Source organism: Bos grunniens, chromosome 9 (assembly GCF_055505025.1).
Source record: "Bos grunniens cultivar Pamir isolate PY7600 chromosome 9, Bosgru_T2T1.0, whole genome shotgun sequence".
NCBI classification, from domain to species: domain Eukaryota; kingdom Metazoa; phylum Chordata; class Mammalia; order Artiodactyla; family Bovidae; genus Bos; species Bos grunniens.
Window position 1 is genome coordinate 24,375,521 of NC_141173.1, and position 21,467 is coordinate 24,396,987.

Consider the following 21,467-nt stretch of genomic DNA (forward strand, 5'->3'; position numbering starts at 1 on the left):
CAAATTTCAGTTTTCACTTTTAAAAATAGGCACTAGCACCATGCCAGTGATACAAAGGTGACTAACATGACGTTCACCATTGTGGAGCTATTAGGGCTCAGCTTATGCTCTCTACCTACTTATGCCCCCTTCAATGTAAGGAAGTCAAATTTTTCTAAACTTTTTTTTGTCTAATCATTATATTCTCCAATAGGCATTGAATTAGAAATTTGAGGAATGCTTTCATTTACATGTTTAAAACTTGGTTTCCATTTCCCCTCACTTAAAAAAATTAATTTATTTTTTAATTGAAGGATAATTGCTTCATAGAATATTGTTGCTTTCTGCCAAATATCAACATGAATTAGCTATAGGTATACATATGTCCCCTTCCTCTTGAACCTCCCCTCATCTCCCTCCCCATCCCACTCCTCTAGGTTGTTACAGAGCCCCTATTTGAGTTCCCTGAGTCATACAGCAAATTCCCATTGGCTATCTATTTTACATATGGTAATATAAGTTTCCACGTTACTCTCTCCATACATCTCATCCTCTCTTTCCTCCCCCTGAGTCCATAAGTCTGTTTTTTATGTCTGTTTCTCCATTGCTTCCCTGCAAATAAATTCATTGGTACCATCTTTCTAGATTCCATATATGCATTAGTATACAATATTTACAGTCCGTGGGGTCGCATAGAGTCGGACACGACTGAACGACTAAACAACCACCAACCAACCATACAATGGTTCCCTGGTGGCTCAGTGATAAAGAATCTGCCTGCCAATGCAAGAGACACAGGTTCGATCCCTGGATTGGGAAGATCCCCTGGAGAAGGAAACGGCACCCCACTCCAGTATCCTTGCCTGGGAAATCCCACGGACAGAGAAGCCACGTGGGCTACAGTCCATGGGGTGGCATAGAGTTGGACACGACTGAGCGACTAAACCACCACCAACCAACCATACAATATTTATCTTTCTCTTTCTGACTTCACTCTGTCTAACAGGCTCTAGGTTCATCCGCCTCATTAGAACTTACTCAAAGGCATTATATTATATGGCTGAGTAATATTCCATTATATATATGTACCACAGCTTCTTCATCCATTCATCTGTCCATGGACATCTAGATTGCTTCTATGTTCTAGCTATTTTAAGTAGAGATGCAATGAACATTAGAGTACATGTATCTTTTTCAGTTTTGATTTTCTCAGGATATATGCCTTATAGTGGGACTGCTGGGTCATATGGTGATTTTATTCCCAGTTTTTTATTATTCTTTTTTGTGTTATATTTGCTTCTCTCTGACTGTTGTACGTTTGTACAAAGACCAAAATTAATTCCAAGTTTTAGGAAGCATTTAGAAGACTACACATGATACTGTTCACATATCCCATTTCAGGCTCAGGTTTGAGAGTTTTCAGTCATATACCAAAACCCCTAATACTTCCCTTAGGCATAAAATTAACCCTACTGCAATCCCTTGAAATTTATGTTGTCCTCCAGTTCAGCTGTAGCCTTGAAAATAACAGCACACATTCCCAGGAATAGTATCACAAGGAGCGGAAAATATTTTAATTATTTGCTTTGTCTTGTCTCTTGTCTAGGTAGCTTCCTAGAAACACTGGCTCAAAAGGCTTGTTGTTATCTTGCCAAACTGGGAACCCATCTAGTGCTAAAGCTGTTATCTGAAGACATTTGTGTAAAATACTTAAAGGCAAATTTTTCAGTTGTTGCTGTATCAGGTAATGGATATCAGTCACGGCAAACAGCAGCCTAAACAAAAAGCTCAAGAGGAAAGGCTGGAGAATGAGATGCTTTGAGGATTAAGGGTTTGAAAAATCCAGACATCCTCCTGGGAAATTAGATAGCCCTGCACATGCCCAGGGCTATGTACATACTCCGGAAAGACTTGAGATGCCTCTGGGCTGACTTGGAGGCTGTAAGCAAGCAGTAGTAATTGCTAAGGTAGAGTTACAACCTGCCTGTTTGAGTCTCAAGTCATGCCTAACACACACGCAGAGCCCCTCTGCAAATACCAGGAGATATTTTTGGTTCCAGGAGTTTAAGTAGTATCTGTCTAATTCTCAGCTGACGTACCTAAAGGACAAAACAAGCAAGCAAATAACTCAATCTACCAAAGTAGCAAAACAACAATAACAAAAAAAGTAGCAACAACAAACCTTGGGGAAGGGTAGAACATGATTTTCAGTGCTGCCTTATTACAATATTCAACGTATCCAGGTTCCAATAAAAAAATTATGAGATATAAAAAGAAACAAGAACATATAGCTCATATGCAGGAGAAAGATCTCAACTCAATAATCTAAACTTCTACCATAAGAAACTACAAAAAAGAAGAACTAATTCTAAAGTGAGCAGAGAAAGCAAATAAAAACAATTAGAGCAGAGAAAAATGAAAAAAAAAAAAAGATCAGAAAAACAAAAGAGGAAAGAAAAGATCTTTGAAAAGATCAATAAAATGAATAAAATTTTAAGTAGACAAGAAAAAAAGAGAAACCTAAATGACCAAAATCAGGAAAGGAAGTGAAGATATTACTACCAATCTTACAGAAATAAAAAGAATTAAAAGGATATATTATAAGAAATTATATGCTAAAACATTAGATAATCTAGATGTAACAGTCAAACTCCAAGAAAGACACAAACTACCAAACCTGACTCAAGAAGAAATAAAAAAATCTAAATAGATGTATAGCAAGTAAAGAGACTGAGTTAGTAATCAAAAACTTTTGATCACAGAGAAGCCCGGAAACAGATGGCTTCACTGGTCCATTCTATTAAAGGTATAAAGAAGAATTAATATAAACCCTTCTCAAGCTCTCAAAAAAACAGAAAAGGAACACTTTCCAATCATTCTTTGATGCTGGTATTACTGTGATGCCAAATACAGACAAGGACATCATAAGAAAACTACAGCCAAATTCTTTATACATATAAATATAAAAATTCTCAACAAAATACTAGCATACCACATCTAGCAGCATATTAAAAGAATTACACACCATGACCAAGTGAGATTTATTCCAGAAATGTAAGGCTGGATCAATTAATGTAATATAATAATATAAGAAATAAAAGAAAAACTTATCTCAGTACATGCAGAAAAAGCATTTGACAAAATCCACAATCTATTCATGACACAACAACACTAAATAAACTAGAAATAGAACGGGAATTCCTACACCTGATAAAGGGCATTTACAAATGAGGTCAGGGGCGGTGGCCGGGAGGAGCTACCCCATGTCCAAGGTAAAGAGCAGTGGCTGTGCTTTGCTGGAGCAGCCATGAAGAGATAACTCCATGTCCAAGGTAAGAGAAACCCAAGTAAGACAGTAGGCACTAAGAGAGGACATCAGTGGGCAGACAGACGGAAACCACAAACACAGACAACTGGCCAATCTGATCACATGGACCACGACCTTGTCTAACTCAATGAAACTAAGCCATGCCATGTGGGGCCACCCAAGACGGACAGGTCACAGTGGAGAGGTCTGACAGAATGTGGTCCACTGGAGAAGGGAATGGCAAACCACTTCAGTATTCTTGCCTTGAGAACCCCATGAACAGTATGAAAAGGCAAAAAGATAGGACACTGAAAAATGAACTCCCCAGGTTGGTAGGTGCCCAATATGTTACTGGAGATCAGTGGAGAAATAACTCCAGAAAGAATAAAGGGATGGAGCCAAAGCAAAAACACCACCCAGTTGTGGATGTGACTGGTGATAGAAGCAAGGTTTGATGCTGTAAAGAGCAATATTGCAGAGGAACCTGGAATGTTAGGTCCATGAATCAAGGCAAATTGGAAGTGGTCAAACAGGAGATGGCAAGAGTGAACATTGACATTCTAGGAATCAGTGAACTAAGAAGGACTGGAATGGGTGAATTTAACTCAGATGACCATTATATCTACTACTGTGGGCAGGAATCCCTTAGAAGAAATGGAGTAGCCATCATAGTCAACAAGAGAGTCGGAAATGCAGTACTTGATGCAATCTCAAAACGACAGAATGATCTCTGTTCGTTTCCAAGGCAAACCATTCAATATCACAGTAATCCAAGTCTATGCCCTGACCAGTAACGCTGAAGAAGCTGAAGTTGAACAGTTCCATGAAGACCTACAAGACCTTCTAGAACTAACACCAAAAAAGATGTCCTTTTCATTATATGGGACTGGAATGCAAAAGTAGGAAGTCAAGAAACACCTGGAGTAACAGGCAAATTTGGCCTTGGTGTACAAAATGAAGCAGGGCAAAGGCTAATAGAGTTCTGCCAAGAGAATGCACTGGTCATAGCAAACACCCTCTTCCAACAACACAAGAGAAGACTCTACACATGGACATCACCAGATGGTCAACACCGAAATCAGACTGATTATATTCTTTGCAGCCAAAGATGCAGAAGCTCTATACAGTCAGCAAAAACAAGACCAGGAGCTGACTATGGCTCAGATCATGAACTCCTTGTTGCCAAATTCAGACTGAAACTGACGAAAGTGGAGAAAACCACTAGAACATTCAAGTATGACCTAAATCAAATCCCTTATACAGTAGAAGTGAGAAATAGATTTAAGGGACTACATCTGATAAGACAGAGTGCCTGATGAACTATGGATGGAGGTTCGTGACATTTTATAGGAGACAAGAATCAAGACCATCTCCAAGAAAAAGAAATGCAAAAAAGCAAAATGGCTATCTGAGGAGGCCTTACAAATAGCTGTGAAAAGAAGGGAAGCAAAAAGCAAAGGGGAAAAGGAAACATATGCCCATCTGAATGCAGACTTCCAAAGAATAGCAAGGAGAGATAACAAAGTCTTCCTCAGTGATCAATTCAAAGAAATAGAGGAAAACAAAAGAATGGGAAAGACTAGAGATTGCTTCAAGAAAATTACAGATACCAAGGGAACATTTTCTGCAAATATGGGCTCGACAAAGGACGGAAATGGTAGGGACCTAATAGAAGAGAAGATATTAAGAAGAGGTGGCAAGAATACACAGAAGAACTGTACAAAAAAGATCTTCACAACCCAGATCATCATAATGGTGTGATCACTCATCTAGAGCCAGATATCCTGGAATGTGAAGCTAAGTGGGCTTTAGGAAGCATCACTACGAACAAAGCTAGTGGAGGGGATGAAATTCCAGTTGAGCTATTTCAAATCCTGAAAGATGATGCTGTGAAAGCGCTACACTCAATATGCCAGCAAATTTGGAAAACTCAGCAGTGGCCACAGGACTGGAAAAGGTCAGTTTTCATTCCAATCCCAAAGAAAGGCAATGCCAAAGAATGCTCAAACTACCGCACAATTGCACTCATCTCACACGCTAGTAAAGTAATGCTCCAAATTCTCCAAGCCAGGCTTTAGCAATATGTGAACCATGAACTTCCAGATGTTCAAGCTGGTTTTAGAAAAGGCAGAGGAACCAGAGATCAAATTGCCAACATCCGATGAATCATGGAAACAGCAAGAGAGTTTCAGAAAAACATCTACTTCTGCTTTATTGACTATGCCAAAGCTTTTGACTGTGTGGATCACAAGAAACTGTGGAAAATTCTGAAACAGATGAGAATACCAGACCACCTGACCTACCTCTTTTTTGTTGTTGTTGTTGTTCCTAGTGACTTTATTCATAATTGCCAAAATTGGGAAGAACTAAATGAATGGATAAATATACTGCAGTATACCCAAACAATAAAATATTCAGTTCAGTTCAGTTCAGTTGCTCATTCGTGTCCGACTCTTTGTGACCCCATGAATCACAGCACGTCAGGCCTCCCTGTCTATCACCAACTCCCGGAGTTCACTCAAACTCACTCCATCGAGTCAGTGATGCCATCCAGCCATCTCATCCTCTGTTGTCCCCTTCTCCTCCTGCCCCCAATCCCTCCCAGCATCAGAGTCTTTTCCAATGAGTCAACTCTTCGCATGAGGTGGCCAAAGTACTGGAGTTTCAGCTTTAGCATCATTCCTTCCAAAGAAATCCCAAAGATCTCCTTCAGAATGGACTGGCTGGATCTCCTTGCAGTCCAGGGGATTCTCAAGAGTCTTCTCCAACACCACACTTCAAAAGCATCAATGCTTCGCGCTCAGCTTTCTTCACAGTCCAACTCTCACATCCATACATGACCACTGAAAAAACCGTAGCCTTGACTAGACAGACCTTTGTTGGTAAAGTAATGTCTTTGCTTTTGAATATGCTATCTAGGTTGGTCATAACTTTCCTTCCAAGGAGTATCTTTTAATTTCATGGCTGCATTCACCATCTGTAGTGATTTTGTTCAGCACTAAAAAGAAGTGAGCTATCAAAGCCATGGAATGATATTGAACAAACTTGAATACAAGTGAAATAATCTGAAAAAACTATATTCTCTGTGATTCCAACTATATGGCAGTAAGGTCACTGGCCCTATTCCATAAAGTTGATTTAAGAATCTGGACGACCCAGAGGGATGGCACGGGGAGGGAGGAGGGCTCAGGATGGGGAACACGTGCACACCTGCGGCGGATTCATGCTGACACATGGCAAAACCAACACAATATTGTAAAGGTAAAAAAACAAAAAAAAAGAATCTGTTACTATATCAAAGAAATAAAAAGTGCTTATTTTTGCCTACTCTGTGACCTTTATATGCAATCTCTCATTCTTACAATAATTCTTTAAAGCAGATGATACTGACTTCCATTTTACATATGAGTGATCCATTGCTCAGAGAAGTTAGGTTAATTGCTTGAGGAACACAACTGATATCTGCAAACTATATGATATTCTGCATAATGTAAAACTACAGGGACAATAAAAAGTTAAGTGGTTGCAGGTGTTGGGTTGCCAGAATATGAATTGATGAATTTGGTAATCACAGAGGATTTTTAGGATCGAAAAAAATCTCTGTGTGAAGGATTCATATCATCATATATGTGTTCGAACCTATTTAACGTACAACATCAAGAGTGAAGACTCATGTAAATTATGGTTTTTGAGTATGTTGTGTCATTGTAGGTTCATTAATTGTAAAAAAATTAATTATGCTGTTCAGTGATTTGATGATGGATGAATCTATGGCCGCTGCTGCTGCTAAGTCGCTTCAGTAGTGTCCGACTCTGTGCGACCCCATAGACGGCAGCCCACCAGGCTCCCCCGTCCCTGTGATTCTCCAGGCAAGAACACTGGAGTGGGTTGCCATTTCCTTCTCCAATGCATGAAAGTGAAGAGTGAAAGTGAAGTCGCTCAGTCGTGTCCAACTCTTAGCAACCCCAAGGTCTGCAGCCTACCAGGCTCTTCCGTCCATGGGGTTTTCCAGGCAAGAGTACTGGAGTGGGGTGCCATTGCCTTCTCCGATGACCTACCTCTTGAGAAGCCTGCATGCAGGTCAGGAAGCAACAGTTAGAACTGGACATGGAACAACAGACTGGTTCCAAATAGGAAAAGGAGTACGTCAAGGTTATATATTGTCACCCGGCTTATTTAACTTATATGCAGAGTACATCATGAGAAACGCTGGGCTGGAAGAAACACAATTGGAATCAAGATTTCTGGGAGAAATATCAATAACCTCAGATATGCAGATGACACCACGCTTATGGCAGAAAGTGAAGAGGAACTAAAGAGCCTCTTGATGGAAGTGAAAGAGGAGAGTGAAAAAGTTGGCTTAAAGCTCAACATTCAGAAAACTAAGATCATGGCATCTGGTCCCATCGCTTCATGGCAAATAGATGGGGAAACAGTGGAAACAGTGTCAGACTTTATTTTTTGGGGCTCCAAAGTCACTGCAGATGCTGATTTCAGCCATGAAATTAAAAGATGCTTACTCCTTGGAAGAAAAGGTATTACCAACCTAGAGAGCATATTGAAAAGCAGAGACATTACTTTTCTGACAAAGGTCCATCTAGTCAAGGCTATGGTTTTTCCAGTGGTCATGTATGGATGTGAGAGTTGGACTATAAAGAAAGCTGAGTGCAGAAGAACTGATGCTTCTGAACTATGGTTTTGGAGAAGACTCTTGAGAGTCCTTTGGACTGCAAGGAGATACAACCAGTCCATCCTAAACGAGATCAGTCCTGGGTGTTCACTGGAAGGACTGATGTTGAAGCTGAAACTCCAGTATTTTGGCCACCTGATGCAAAGAGGTGACTCACTGGAAAAAACCCTGATGCTGCGAAAGATTGAAGGCAGGAGGAGAAGGGGACGACAGAGGATGAGATGGTCGGATGGCATCACCGACTCCATGGACATGGGTTTGGCTGGACTCCAGGAGTTTGTGATAGACAGGGAGGCCTGGCATGCTGCAATTCATGGGGTCACAAAGAGTCAGACACGACTGAGGGACTGAACTGAACTGAATATCATATTTAATGTTGAATGACTGAAAGTTCTCTCCCTAAGAACAAGATAAAGAGGTACTGGGAGATCTTGTCAGTGCAATTAGGTAAGAAAAAGAAACAGCATTCAAATAAAAAAGGAAGAAACAAATCTATCTCTATTTGCAGATGACATTATCTTATATAGAGAAAATCAAAGAATTCACACACAAAAAACCATCAGAGTTAATAAACAAGTTCAGCAAAGTTGCAAGATAAAAAATAAATATACAAAAATCAATGTGGTGTTCAGACTAGCAATGAACAATAAAAAATGCAATTACAAAAAATTTAATCTATAACAGCATTAAAAATAACACACTTAGAAATAAATTTAACAAGACAGTAGAACACTTATACACTAACAGCTATAAAACATTGTTGAAGAAATTAAAGACAACTTGCAAAATAGACATCGTCTAATCTATTAAGGACTGCTGCTGCTGCTGCTAAGTCGCTTCAGTCGTGTCTGACCCCGTGTGACCCCATAGACGGCAGCTCACCAGGCTCCCCCGTCCCTGGGATTCTCCAGGCAAGAACACTGGAGTGGGTTGCCATTTCCTTCTCCAACACATGAAAGTGAAAAGTCAAAGTGAAGTTGCTCAGTTGTGTCCGACTCTTATCGACCCCATGGACTGCAGCCCACCAGGCTCCTCCATCCATGGGATTTTCCAGGCAAAAGTACTGGAGTGGGGTGCCATTGCCTTCTCCGACTAAAGACTATTATTGTTAAGATGACAATACTTCCCAATTCACTTTATAGATTCAGTGTGATTCCTATCAAAATTTCAATCCCTATCAACTTTAACTACTTCTCTTAGAAAAACGGACAATCTGAACCTGAAATTTATATGGAAATCCAATGACCCAGAATAGACAAAACAATCTTGAAAAACAAAAACGAATTTGGTTCGTTCACACTTTCTGGTTTCAAAACTTACAACTAAGCTACATTGATGAAAACACTGTGGTACTGGCATGAGGACAGACACATAGATCCATACAGCAGAATAGAGAGTCTGGAAATAATCTACACATCTACGGTCAGCTGATACTTGAGAAGACTGTGAAGAATATTGTTGAAAAAACAGTATTTTCAACAAATGGTTCTCGGATTAACTGGGTTTGTGCATGCAACACAAACAATTTGGACCCCTATCTCATACCACATATGAAAATGAGCCTAAAAAATAGGTCAAAGACCTAACGTAACAGATAAAATTATAAACTCTTAGAAAGAAGTCTAGGTATAAATCTTTAAGACCTTGGATGAGGCAACAGTTTCTTGAACATGACACCAAAAGCACAAGCAACAGCAACAAAAATAGATAAAATTGGAGTTTATCAGAATTTAAAACTCTGTGCATTAAAATATACTATCAAGAAAATGAAGGTGACTCACAGAATGGGAGAAAATATTTGCAAATCCTATGTCTCATAAGCATCTAGTATCCAGAATAATGCTGGGAGGGACTGGGGGCAAGAGGAGAAGGGGACAACAGAGGATGAGATGGCTGGATGGCATCACTGACTCGATGGACGTGAGTCTCAGTGAACTCCGAGAGTTGGTGATGGACAGGGAGGCCTGGCGTGCTGCAATTCATGGGGTCACAAAGAGTCGGACACGACTGAGCAACTGATCTGATCTGATCTGATCTGATCCAGAATAATAAAGATCCCTTAGAACTCACCACATTCCTCAAAAAAAAAAAAAAAAAAGAAAAGATATACAAATGACCATTAGGCACATAAAAAGATTCTCAAGATCTTTAGTCATTAAGGAAATTCATATGAAAGTCACAATTGAAACCCTAGGCACTGATGGTATAAATATATAAGATAATGCAGCTGCTTGGTAAAGTGCATCAGTTCCTCAAAAAGCTCAACAGAGTCACACAAGTCCTGACAGTTACATTCCTAGGTATATTCCCAAGGAAACTGAGGACATATATCCTTACCAAAACTTGTATACAAATAATAGAAGTATCTTTCATAATAGCCAAAACGTGGAAACACAAATGTCCATTCATTAATGAATGAACAAACAAAATGTGGTATATCCAAACAACAGAACTGTCGGCCATAAAATAATGACGTACTGTTACATGCTACAACACAGATCAACCTTGAAAACATTAGGCTAAGTGGAAGAAGTCATGCACATAAGACTCCCTAGGGTAGGATTCTGTTTATATTAAAAATCTAGAAGAGGCAAATCCACAGAAACAGTAAGTTTTTGGATGTCATGGAATAGGGAAGCAGAAAATTGGGAAAGACCATGTTCCTCTTTGGGGTGATGGAAATATTCTGGAATTATAGAGAATGTAAGTTTTACAACTTCAAAAAAATACTAAAAATCACTGAATTACACACTTTTAAAGTTGTAACTTAATGTTATACAAATTTATCTAAAACATTTTTTAAAAGAAAGAAAATACTGAAGGGTAGCAAAATATCCCCCCAATATGTTTTTTGGAACCAGGATTCTTATGAGCTGATTATTCTGAAGAACAGCAGATGCAGGAGGAGCCCTGACAACAGTAGACATTAAACTTTTGTAAGGTGTGTTTAGATTTACAAAGGAGATCCCACTTAAGGGTCTCCCCCTTTCTGTACCAGGAAGAGTAGGATGACTAAATTACAAGAGAATCTCTTATCAATAGAGAAGTCATTGACTTAAACGTAAAGAATGAATTTTAAAAATAATTCTATTTATTTATTTATTTCTGGTGGGTGCTGCACAGGCTTTTCTCTAGCTGTGGCAAGCGTGGGCTCCTTTCTAGTTGCAGTGCGCAGGCTTCTCATTGCAGTGGCTTCTCTTATTGCAGAGCACAGGTTTTAGGGCATGCGGGCTTCAGTATGCAATTCCCAGGCTCTAGAGCACAGACGCAGTGGTTGTGATGCTCAGTTGCTCTGCGGCACGTGAGACCTTCTTGGGTCAGGGATCAAACTTCTGTCTCCTGCACTGGCAGTCGGATTCTACACCGCTGAGCCATCAGGGAAGCCCTGTATAACAAATCTTACCTTTGTTGACCCGCTCTTCCTGGTAACCTCTCCATTAACTGGCCACCCTATATTTTTCTTTCTTTTGTTTTTTAGCTGAAGATGGTTATTTAAGCCAGTGGCTCAGACCACCTCAGGGAGTTACTCATTTTTTCCCTTTGGTATCTCCCATGTATATATGAAGCATACATGTTAACAAGTTTCTGTTTTTCTCTTGTTAATATGTGTTACTACAGGAGTCTCCACTAAGAACTTAGAAGGATAGAGGGAAAGTTATTTTTCTTTCTCTATAAGACAAATATTATATTTCAGATTCACTCTACTCATTATTTCAACAGTCTAGGGGTAGGCTACTCACCAGACTAAGAATTGTATCATTGATTGGAATTGCTTTATCAGAATTGTACCTTACAATAACAATTGTATTTTTTACAAGAATTGTATCATTAGGATTTAGTGATGTGAAAGCAAAAAGGTTTTTAACTAGTTATCAAAACAAAGTGAATCTGCAGATATTCCTGATCAAATAAATGGGTCAAAAATTTAAAGAGAGTCTAAGTTTGTCATTTTGTTCAAATGGTAGATTAACTCAATAATTTATCCCCTCAATATTATTTATCCTAAGGTTTAAAAAATTATTTTCTTTTTTAATCCTCGACAAAATGTTTCACCTACAGATGTATAAAGGTTAGCTGGTTTTAGGGGCAGAACTATGGCCTTCTACAAAATGCACATATTTCTGAGTTGCAAGTACCTTCCTAGTTTGTCTGATGGAAACTGAGCAGGTCTGTTGTGCTCAAAACTAGGAATGAATAACCCTATTGATGGCCATGATAGTATGCCAGTCCTGTTAAAAGTTTTTACATCTAATTTGGGTGCTGTCATCTGAAAAGTTTTAAGAGTTGTACCTTTAAGCAGCATTTAAGGGGAATTTAAAACAAACTGAGAAAAGTAACCTAGCTCTTGTCTCTTAATAAAATCTATAAAAGGCAGCAGAAGGGTCTTCACCCTGACATCCAACCTTTCATTTCCTACTCAAAAACAAAGGCCTGCAGATTAATGGGAAAACCTGCAAACCCTCCCTCATTGCTTCTGAAGCACACATCTCAGCTCTCTCTCCTTTTTCTTGACTGTCCTTAGAAAAAGAGACTCAAACGTATTTAAGGAATAGAAAAATGCAAGAGACATTTTATGAGAGAACTGGGGTGGATGGAAGCCAGAGAAATTCAGAATGATTAAAGTGAAAGCAAACCAGAATTTTGATCGGGAAGTACAGTTCTGCTTTAAATGGAGCAAATGGTAGTAAAATTTTGTGACGAAGTGAGGGTTAACAATGAAAAAATAACTGCCTTCATATTGCTGCCTAGAACGTTAAGGAAAATAAACAAAAGAAACAGAACTACAACTCTGTTTAGGCAACTCTGCCCTCCTAAAAGATTACTTTTGTTGTTCTAATTTCTCTTTCCACAGCTGCTGTGGACATTTTATGCTAAAGTCTACTGTCTTTAACTTTCTTGAGTTTCATTATTAACAGTGTAAAGTTTTCTGCCCCATAAACAAAAATAAGGTGTTTGGGGGTTTAAGAGAAATGAGAATGTTAATCTCAGTCTCTAGGATGCTGCCTGCCAATCAGATAACTGGTGGCCCTGTGGCCTCAGAGAAGCAAAAGAGTTGTTTGTTAAGTATCTGATGAATTCTTGACTGTGTATGGTTAAAATCTTCATCTTAGGGGAGGTGATGGTCAAGGAAGGTCTCCAGCTCAACACTGTCTTTAAAATACTTTTCCCTTGTTCCCCTTTGGGGATAATGGCCTCATTACTTAGCAAACTGCCCCATATAGAAACCTGGCAGCCAGTGTCTTGCTGAGTTTGTTCACAATAATCCCCAGTTGAGTGGATTCTGCCTGAGACTTTTCTTTCTTATCTTACTCTCCACCTCTGGCTCCAAATTTTTTTTTTTTTTTTTTAACCTATGGTTGATCTGCCAGATATCAGTATTCTCAACACCTTTCCCTCCACTCCCCTATCCTCTTCTTTGACTTTGCTATCACCATGACTGTTTTTTAACTAACCAGTTAAAAAAACACTGAATGGGGGTGGGTAGGTGGGAAAGAGGTCCAAGAGGGAGGGATATATATACACACACACACACAAAGCTAATTCACTTTGTTGTACAGTAGAAACTAACACAACATTGTAAATCAACTATACCCTAACTGAAAAAAAAAAACCCAAACCAAAACACTGAACAGCTTTATCTTGCTGATAAGAGCAACGCTAGATCCTCAGCATCCCAGTCGTGTCTGACTCTTTGTGACCCCATGGACTGTAGCCTAACCAGGTTCCTCCACCCATGGGATTTTCCAGGCAAGAATACTGGAGTGGGTTGCCATTTCCTTCTCCAGGAGATCTTCCCGACCCAGGGATTGAACCCAGGTCTCCCACATTGTAGGCAGACGCTTTACCGTCTAAGCCACCAGGGAAGAGTATAAACTACTTAGGACTGCGTATAAGATCTCTTTAATTTTGCATAGAAGAGAATAGAAAAATGAGTTCTTTTAATTTGGTGATGATAATATAAATTATGAGATTTCTTGACAATGTGCAGTATTAACAGATGTATAAGATGTGTTCTGAAGAAGCTTTTTCTTTCTTTAGGGATTTTATTCAGAGTTATCGAGTCTCTCTCCCTCTACCGCCAACACTGTTTTTGTATTTAAGAATGCAGTGCAGTTGAGGGATGGGGTGGGAGCTTGGGGTTAGCAGAAGCAAGCTCTTATACAGAGAATGGATAAACAACAAAGTCCTACTGTACAGTACAGGGGATTATACGCAACATCCTGTGATAAACCATAATGGAAAAGAGTATGAAAAAGAATATATACATATTTATGTACAGCTGAATCACTTTGCTGCACAGCAGAAATTAACACAACATTGTAAATCAACTATATTTCAAAAAAATAGACTAAGAAAATAAAGAATGGAATGCAGCTGCCTAGGCCCAGAGTGCTACCTGCCTATGGTCTCAGCATCTATGTGGGCCACCAGACACATGCTTGGGGCCCCAGAGTAACAATTATGCTTCCTTTCGCCCTCAAAGAGCACTAGTTTGCACAATAAATTATATGGCTATCCTGGGCATGGTGGTGGTGGTTTAGTCACTAAGTCGGGTCTGACTCTTGCGACCCCATGGACTGCAGCCTGCCAGGCTCCTCTGTCCATGGGATTCTCCAGGCAAAAATACTGGAGTGGGTTGCCATTTCCTTCTCTAGGGGATCTTCCAGACCTATAGGTCAGTTTAAAAGAGATGGGTAGTTTTCTACTAAGTATCCTTTACAAAAATTAAAATGGAACTTTATTTATAGATAAATACAAAAATGGCCCTCTTAAGCATTGTCTTATGCAAAGAAAGATTTTAAAAGGTAAACATCCAGATATAACAGGCAATCTTCTCATTGTTATCTTTTAGAAATCACTTCTTAAAATTAAGTTCTTTCAGACTTTGAACTCACCAAAGGCAGAAAGCATTAGTCCTTGAGTTTCCTGCTCTCTTACAAACACCAGCAGGTGGAGTGGGGAGACCAAAGGAAGTGGGTTTTGGAAACCAAGTCTGAGAAGATATTTTCCTATAGAAACTACCACTTAAGTTGTAGTTCAATTAATAATAATAGTATTGAAAACAAAAGTGTTATTTCACAATCGGGTCTAACTCCTTGTAACCCCATAGACTACAGCCTGCCAGGCTCCTTTGTCCATGGGATTCTCCAGAGAAGAATACTGGAATGGGTTGCTATTTTCTACTCCAGGGGATACAGAAACGAGACCTATCTAAATTTCATAGGAAAGGCGGTGATAGTAGTTTCAAATTTAAAAAACAGTGAGAAGACTTCATAGGGTTTTAAAATGAAAGTTCAGGTACACAATAGAAAACAGCTCACTCTTTCTGCCAAAAATAAAAGTATTCATTATTTATGACCATCAGGAAATGTGGGCAAGAGATGTGGTAAAAACATAGATAAATATCAATGGTATTACATGTTTCAAAATATCGAAATATCATTTCTATAATTGTAGAAATAAAAAACTAATGTCTGAAGTAGTATAAATACTATTTTGAAATACTTAAAAAGCTAGGTCATAATCTTTAGTAAATATAAAGTCAATGAAATGTGCCTTTTGGTAAATATTGCATCTTGCTCCATTTCTTCAACACGGATCAAGAAGTACAACATCAGTAGCAAAATTCAGCAACATGCTCCCTGCTCCATACACCTGGAAACTGGCACAGTGCCTGCACCACTCTGGCCTCTGGGAGCTACATACCAAGGGTGCGCTGGGTGGAACGCCTGCTGACCAGGTGGCAGGGGCTACTTTCGGCTGCCAGTTGGCACCCCCAGTCAACTTCTTCTCTCCAGCATTCCACTGAAGATCTCCCCTAAAATCAACCATGCAAAACACACACACACAATCAGAAAAGAATAGTATGTGGCTCCTTAAATGTTTATTTGTATTTGGGGTCAAGAAGTAATAAAGAGAATGGATGAAACAGACAGAAGAGCCTTACCATATCGTATCTAAGAGAGCTTAAGGACATTTGACAAAAACATCAAGAGAGTTTTGACCTCAGTGACAACAGGAATTTCCTGTCACTGCTCATGGAAAAATGTGCCACAAAATTCAACTGAATTCATCACTGGTTACAAAAACTTCCAAGTAAGTCATAAATACTGTCTACCCTTCGCTGAACTGATAATGAATCCATGATGGCACTTTCTGGATCTTAGTGGCTTCAACAGAAGGTTTCACACAATTGAATCATGACTACCAACTGCCTTCCAGTGATTATAAGATTATATCTATTGCTAAATGCATCCCAATTTCAGAGATATTGAAATATGCATCTAAAAAACATATACATTGTCATTTTTACTATTCTTCCTTAGAACTGATTCCATGAGACACTTTTTAAAATCAATGTTAGCGAGGAATATTACAATGCATCTAGAATTTAAAGCTATTAAAGTATTCAAACCACAATTCCCAAGTATTTCTAGATATAATTTAGTGTGAATCTGGAGACTGAAACAGATTATTCCTTTTCATTGCAGAGTCAATAGTGGAATAGAGATTCCAGTAGAATAACAACAAAACAAAAACTGACAATGAAATAAAAACCAATTTACCTAGTCTGAGAATGAGTAATACTCCATTAAGTACAAGGTTTGATAGTTTCAAACAAGTACAAATACACTGTCATAAGAAAACCAGACAGTTTCAAAAATACTTACTTTTTGGATGTGGTACCAGAAATTCCAAGATCTATAAATGGATAAGAGAAAAAAGAATTTAAATCTCTATACTCAGTTTAAATGATATGACATTTAAAAGATCAAAGAATCAGAGGTCTAAAAAAAGTCCATATTTTGCATACAAATGACTGCATTTAGTTTTACAGAAGAGAAACCACTTTAGGAAACATATTCACAAGTCCAGCATTTTCTTTCACTTCACGTTATTCTTAAGGATCAAACTTTAAAGTCAATCTGTATTCAGAAATGTGTGAACTTAGGAGGCTTGAGATTGCTATCTTAGGCCTGTGTGGGTGGGAACTTGGCTAATATAAACTGTTCTCTGTGGCTCAGTGGCTAGGTCGTGTCCCACTCTGAGACTCCATGGGATTTCCCAGGCAACAATACTGGAGTGGCTTGCCATTTCCTTCTCCAGGGGATCTTCCTGACCCAGGGATGATTGGCCGGCAGGTTCTTTATCACTGAGCTACCTGGGAAGCCAAATTGTTCTCTACAGTTGTTCTCCTAATGATAAGCATGGCTCACTTGTCTGAACTGTACAAGCAACTAGGTTGATGCTGAAAATCTGCTTTCCTTTCAGGAGACTGGCTGGTATTTTGGTACATGTTAGGCAGAGTGCCTACAGGATGAGGATCCAATAAAAACCTTGGATGCTGAATCTTTATAAAGGGCTTTCCTGGGCAGAAACCTTTGTGTGTTGTTGCATGTTTGTGTGTTCTTCCCCTCTTAGGGAGGAGAGAGCATAAGGAAGTCCATGTGTGGATTCTTCTGGACTTTTCCCTTGATGATCCAGCTGTGTATCCTTACGATTCTGCTCTAATCTCAGCAGTGAGTACAACCATGTGCTGACTCCCTTGGGTCCTTCCAGTGAATCTACGAATTATGTGAGTTGTCTTGGCAACTCCTGACCCAATGGGTTAAATCATTCTGCTCTAATCTCAAATCATTGACTACTACAGCAAATATTTATTGAGCCCCCATATGCCAGGCACTGTTCTAAGTATATGAGATAAGCCAGTGATGCAAATAAAGATCCCAGTCACAGAGGAATTTGCATTCTCTTGGATGAGATGGATGATAAAACAACAAAATAATAGAAGAGTATATAAGCTACTAGAGGCAATACAGCAAGCCTATGGAAAAGTGAATATGAAGAACAGGGTAAGAGAGAGCTGGTGGGTTAGGTTGAGAGTAGGGGCAGGCAGGATTAAATAGGGTGCTCAAGGAAGCCTCATGGGATGAAGCTTGTGCAAAGCTGCACAGAGATCTAGGGAAGAGCTTTCTAGGCGAGTCACCTGGTACCCCCTCTGGTGAATGGTAACTGTATGTTTAACATTTCCAGAAACTGCCAAATCACTTTTCATGGCAGCTGCTCAATGTTATCAATACATTCTCCCCAGTAATGTTCAGTTCAGCTCAGTTCAGTCACGTCCGATTCTTTGCAACCTCATGAATTGCAGCACGTCAGGCCTCCCTGTCCATCACAAACTCCCGGAGTTCACTCAGACTCACGTCCATCGAGTCAGTGATGCCATCCAGCCATCTCATCCTCTGTCGTCCCCTTCTCCTCCTGCCCCCAATCCCTCCCAGCATCAGAGTCTTTTCCAATGAGTCAACTCTTCACATGAGGTGGCCAAAGTACTGGAGTTTCAGCTTCAGCATCATTCCCTCCAAAGAAATCCCAGGGCTGATCTCCTTCAGAATGGACTGGCTGGATCTCCTTGCAGTCCAAGGGACTCTCAAGAGTATTCTCCAACACCACAGTTCAAAAGCATCAATTCTTTAGCGCTCAGCCTTCTTCACAGTCCAACTCTCACATCCATACATGACCACAGGAAAAACCATAGCCTTGACTAGACGGACCCTTGTTGGCAAAGTAATGTCTCTACTTTTGAATATGCTATCTAGGTTGGTCATAACTTTCCTTCCAAGGAGTAAGTGTCCTTTAATTTCATGGCTGCAGTCACCATCTGCAGTGATTTTGGAGCCCCCCAAAATAAAGTCTGACACTATTTCCACTGTTCCCCATCTATTTCCCATGAAGTGAGGGTTTTAATTTTTCCACGTCTTCATCAAGACTAGTTATGATCTTTTTTATTACAGCCATCCTAATGCGCGTGAACTAGCTTCCTTGGTGGCTCAGTGGTAAAGAATCCGCCTGCAGTGCAGCAGACTTGGGTTCGATCCCTGGGTTGGGAAGACCCCTGGAGGAAATGGCAACCCAATCCAGTTTTCTGGCCTGGAGAATTTCACAACAGGGAAGCCTGGCGGGTTACGGTACATGGGGTCGCAAAAGAGTTGGACATGATATAGCAACTAAATGGCAAAAAATGGTTGTGAAGTAATATTTCACTGTGGTTTGGATAGACATTTCACAGATGACTGATGTTGAGCCCCTTTTCATGTGGCCATATGTATATATTCTTTGGAGAAATGTATTCTTTAAATCATGGGAATGGGAAACAAAAATATGTCTGCAGGAATACTACATAGGAAAAAAGTTGTCTCAGGGATCTGATAAACTTTTGATATAGCGTTGAGTGAAACAAAATGTATTGGTGATGGTAAGCCCATTCACCTTAACAAAATAATTGAATTCAGAGTTAAAACAAGGCCAATCTTTGTAATAGCTCCCTCATCTCCTAGGATTCTCTCCTTCACTTACCCAGCTCCAGTCACTAATGTCCATGGAACTCCTTGAGTATACCAGGCAATCATCTGCCCCAGTGCCTTTGCACTGGCCATCTCCTTTGCCTGCAAATTTTTTCCTTCAGATATCCATATGATTCATTCCTTTACCTTCAAATCTTTGCACAAATTTTACCTTCTCAGTGAGGGCTACTCTGTAGTACTTACAGACCCTCTTTGGATGTCCTGGTTTTTCTCCATGGCATTTACAACCTAACATATTAGAGAATTTATTTATTTGAAAATATTTAATGTTGTCTCTGCCCTGCTAAGCACTGTAAGAACAGAAATTTCTATCTGCTTTGTTCACTGATTTATCTCTAGAGCTTGGAAGACTGCCTGGTGCTCAATAAATATTTGTTCAATGAATAACTGAAACTAATTTGGATACTCAATTGGTAAATATGTTATTTTCAAATGAAATAAAAAATTAAATACTTTATTTAAGATAATACACTTAGATTTTACTCTACATGCTCTCTAATTACACCTTTGGCAATTCAGATTAAAAGTGGCCTCCATGTTGCTTGTGAGACAATGGCACAGGGACTGTATATCTTCCAAGGAATTGTACTGGGTAAAACACTAAGAATTTCTGTCTACTCCTTGACATACTCACCTGTAAGTGAATTCAGAAACAATTCATACAAAAAAAAAAAAGAGAAAAAAATTCACATATGATTCTGCTAAAGAAAACTATTCTATTACTCACTGCCTACTAAGCTGGCAAGAGATGAGTCAAGGTCACTCCCAAGGGCTTTGCTTGCCGCCATTGCAGGACTTGGTGGTACCAGTGAGATGGGTGCAGGCTGCCCAGCTGGTGCCATGGTTGGCATCAGAAGATCACCTAGACCATCAAACACTGGAAATCAAATAGAACAGGTTCAGAATAATTGCAAAAGAAATATGCAAAATCAAAGGGAAACTCTTTTGAAAAAGAATGAAACAAATACATTTACAATTTTACCAAAGAAGGCACTTAATCCATACTTTCAATGACGATAACAACAAAAAAACATCTCTACATATGGCTACTCATAAAGTACGGAAATACTAATGAACACGAAAGTGGAAAAAAGAAATTGTGTAACGTTCAGGAAAGAACACAGACTTGGGAATCAGAATTGGGCTCATGTCAGCTGCCTCACTAGTGTGTGACTTTGAGAAAGTGACTATCTGAGTTTTTATTACCTGTAAGTGGGAAGAGTACAACTACAACATGGATTTGTTGTGGAGATTAAACTAGATGATATACATCATGCCTTTACTATAATGCTCACTCAAAATAGGCATTCAATATGTGGTAGTTACAATGCCTACTTTTATAAAAATTCTTAAATGAGAAAGAGTGTCTGAATCTCCCAATTCCTATGAAATCAGTGCTGGGGTAAAATCTGATCTGATGATTAGTACCTATTAACAAATATCTGAAAAACATACTGTAGAAGCAAGAATTTTTATTTTTGTTTCTTTCATTGTAGTATGAAAGTTAGAACCACTTCTGGTTCTAACTTTAAGGGCATAGCTACAATATATGCTATTTTCAGTATTAAGAATCATGCTATTATTGATGGTTCCTGATCAGCATGTAACAAATGACCATTTGTTTAGTTCCCGGAATACAGAGAGACTATTCAAAAATGCTGTCTCATAGAATTTGTAGAAAAGCTTCTGGTGATACCTACATCAAAAGTTTTATGGTTGCTAATTTTTTTAATATATAAAAAACAATGCATATTTACCATACACACACCACTCTACAATAATTCTAAATTAAAAGAAGGACAGCATTCAACTCAGCACTGGCAATGGAAGCAACCAAATTGTCAGGCAGAGGATATAGTTGGGGTGTTTCTGAAACACAATTACCAAAAACTCACCAATTGAAAATTTGTAGTAGGGACCCAGCATGAGAAGAGTAGAATGGAAGAAAATACAAACAAAATGACAGCAGGATGAAAGGTTAAAGGCAGGCAAAGAATACTATTCGTGTCAACTTCATCAAACGGAGGGCCAGGCAAACTTCAGAGAGTGTAAGCAACAGCAGTGGGAGTGTCTACACATTGAGATACTGCACAAAGATTTAGCACAAAGTATTTGTTTTCCCTTA

General features: G+C 39.2%; 1 protein-coding gene across 36 annotated transcripts in view; it reads right to left on the reverse strand.

Moving 5' to 3' along the window:
• Nucleotides 1-21,467, reverse strand: part of SNAP91 (synaptosome associated protein 91) — a 169,339-nt gene that overhangs the window by 9,291 nt on the left and 138,581 nt on the right. For 35 of the 36 annotated variants that reach the window (XM_086317006.1, XM_086317005.1, XM_086316994.1 and 32 more), the window contains 3 exons: nucleotides 20,070-20,219; nucleotides 16,649-16,679; nucleotides 15,684-15,795 (listed from right to left, as the gene is read on the reverse strand). In XM_086317006.1, the coding sequence (XP_086173132.1) occupies nucleotides 15,684-15,795; nucleotides 16,649-16,679; nucleotides 20,070-20,219 (293 nt within the window). The remainder of the gene's footprint in view (nucleotides 1-15,683; nucleotides 15,796-16,648; nucleotides 16,680-20,069; nucleotides 20,220-21,467) is intronic. The other variant, XM_086316975.1, reaches the window with a different exon arrangement.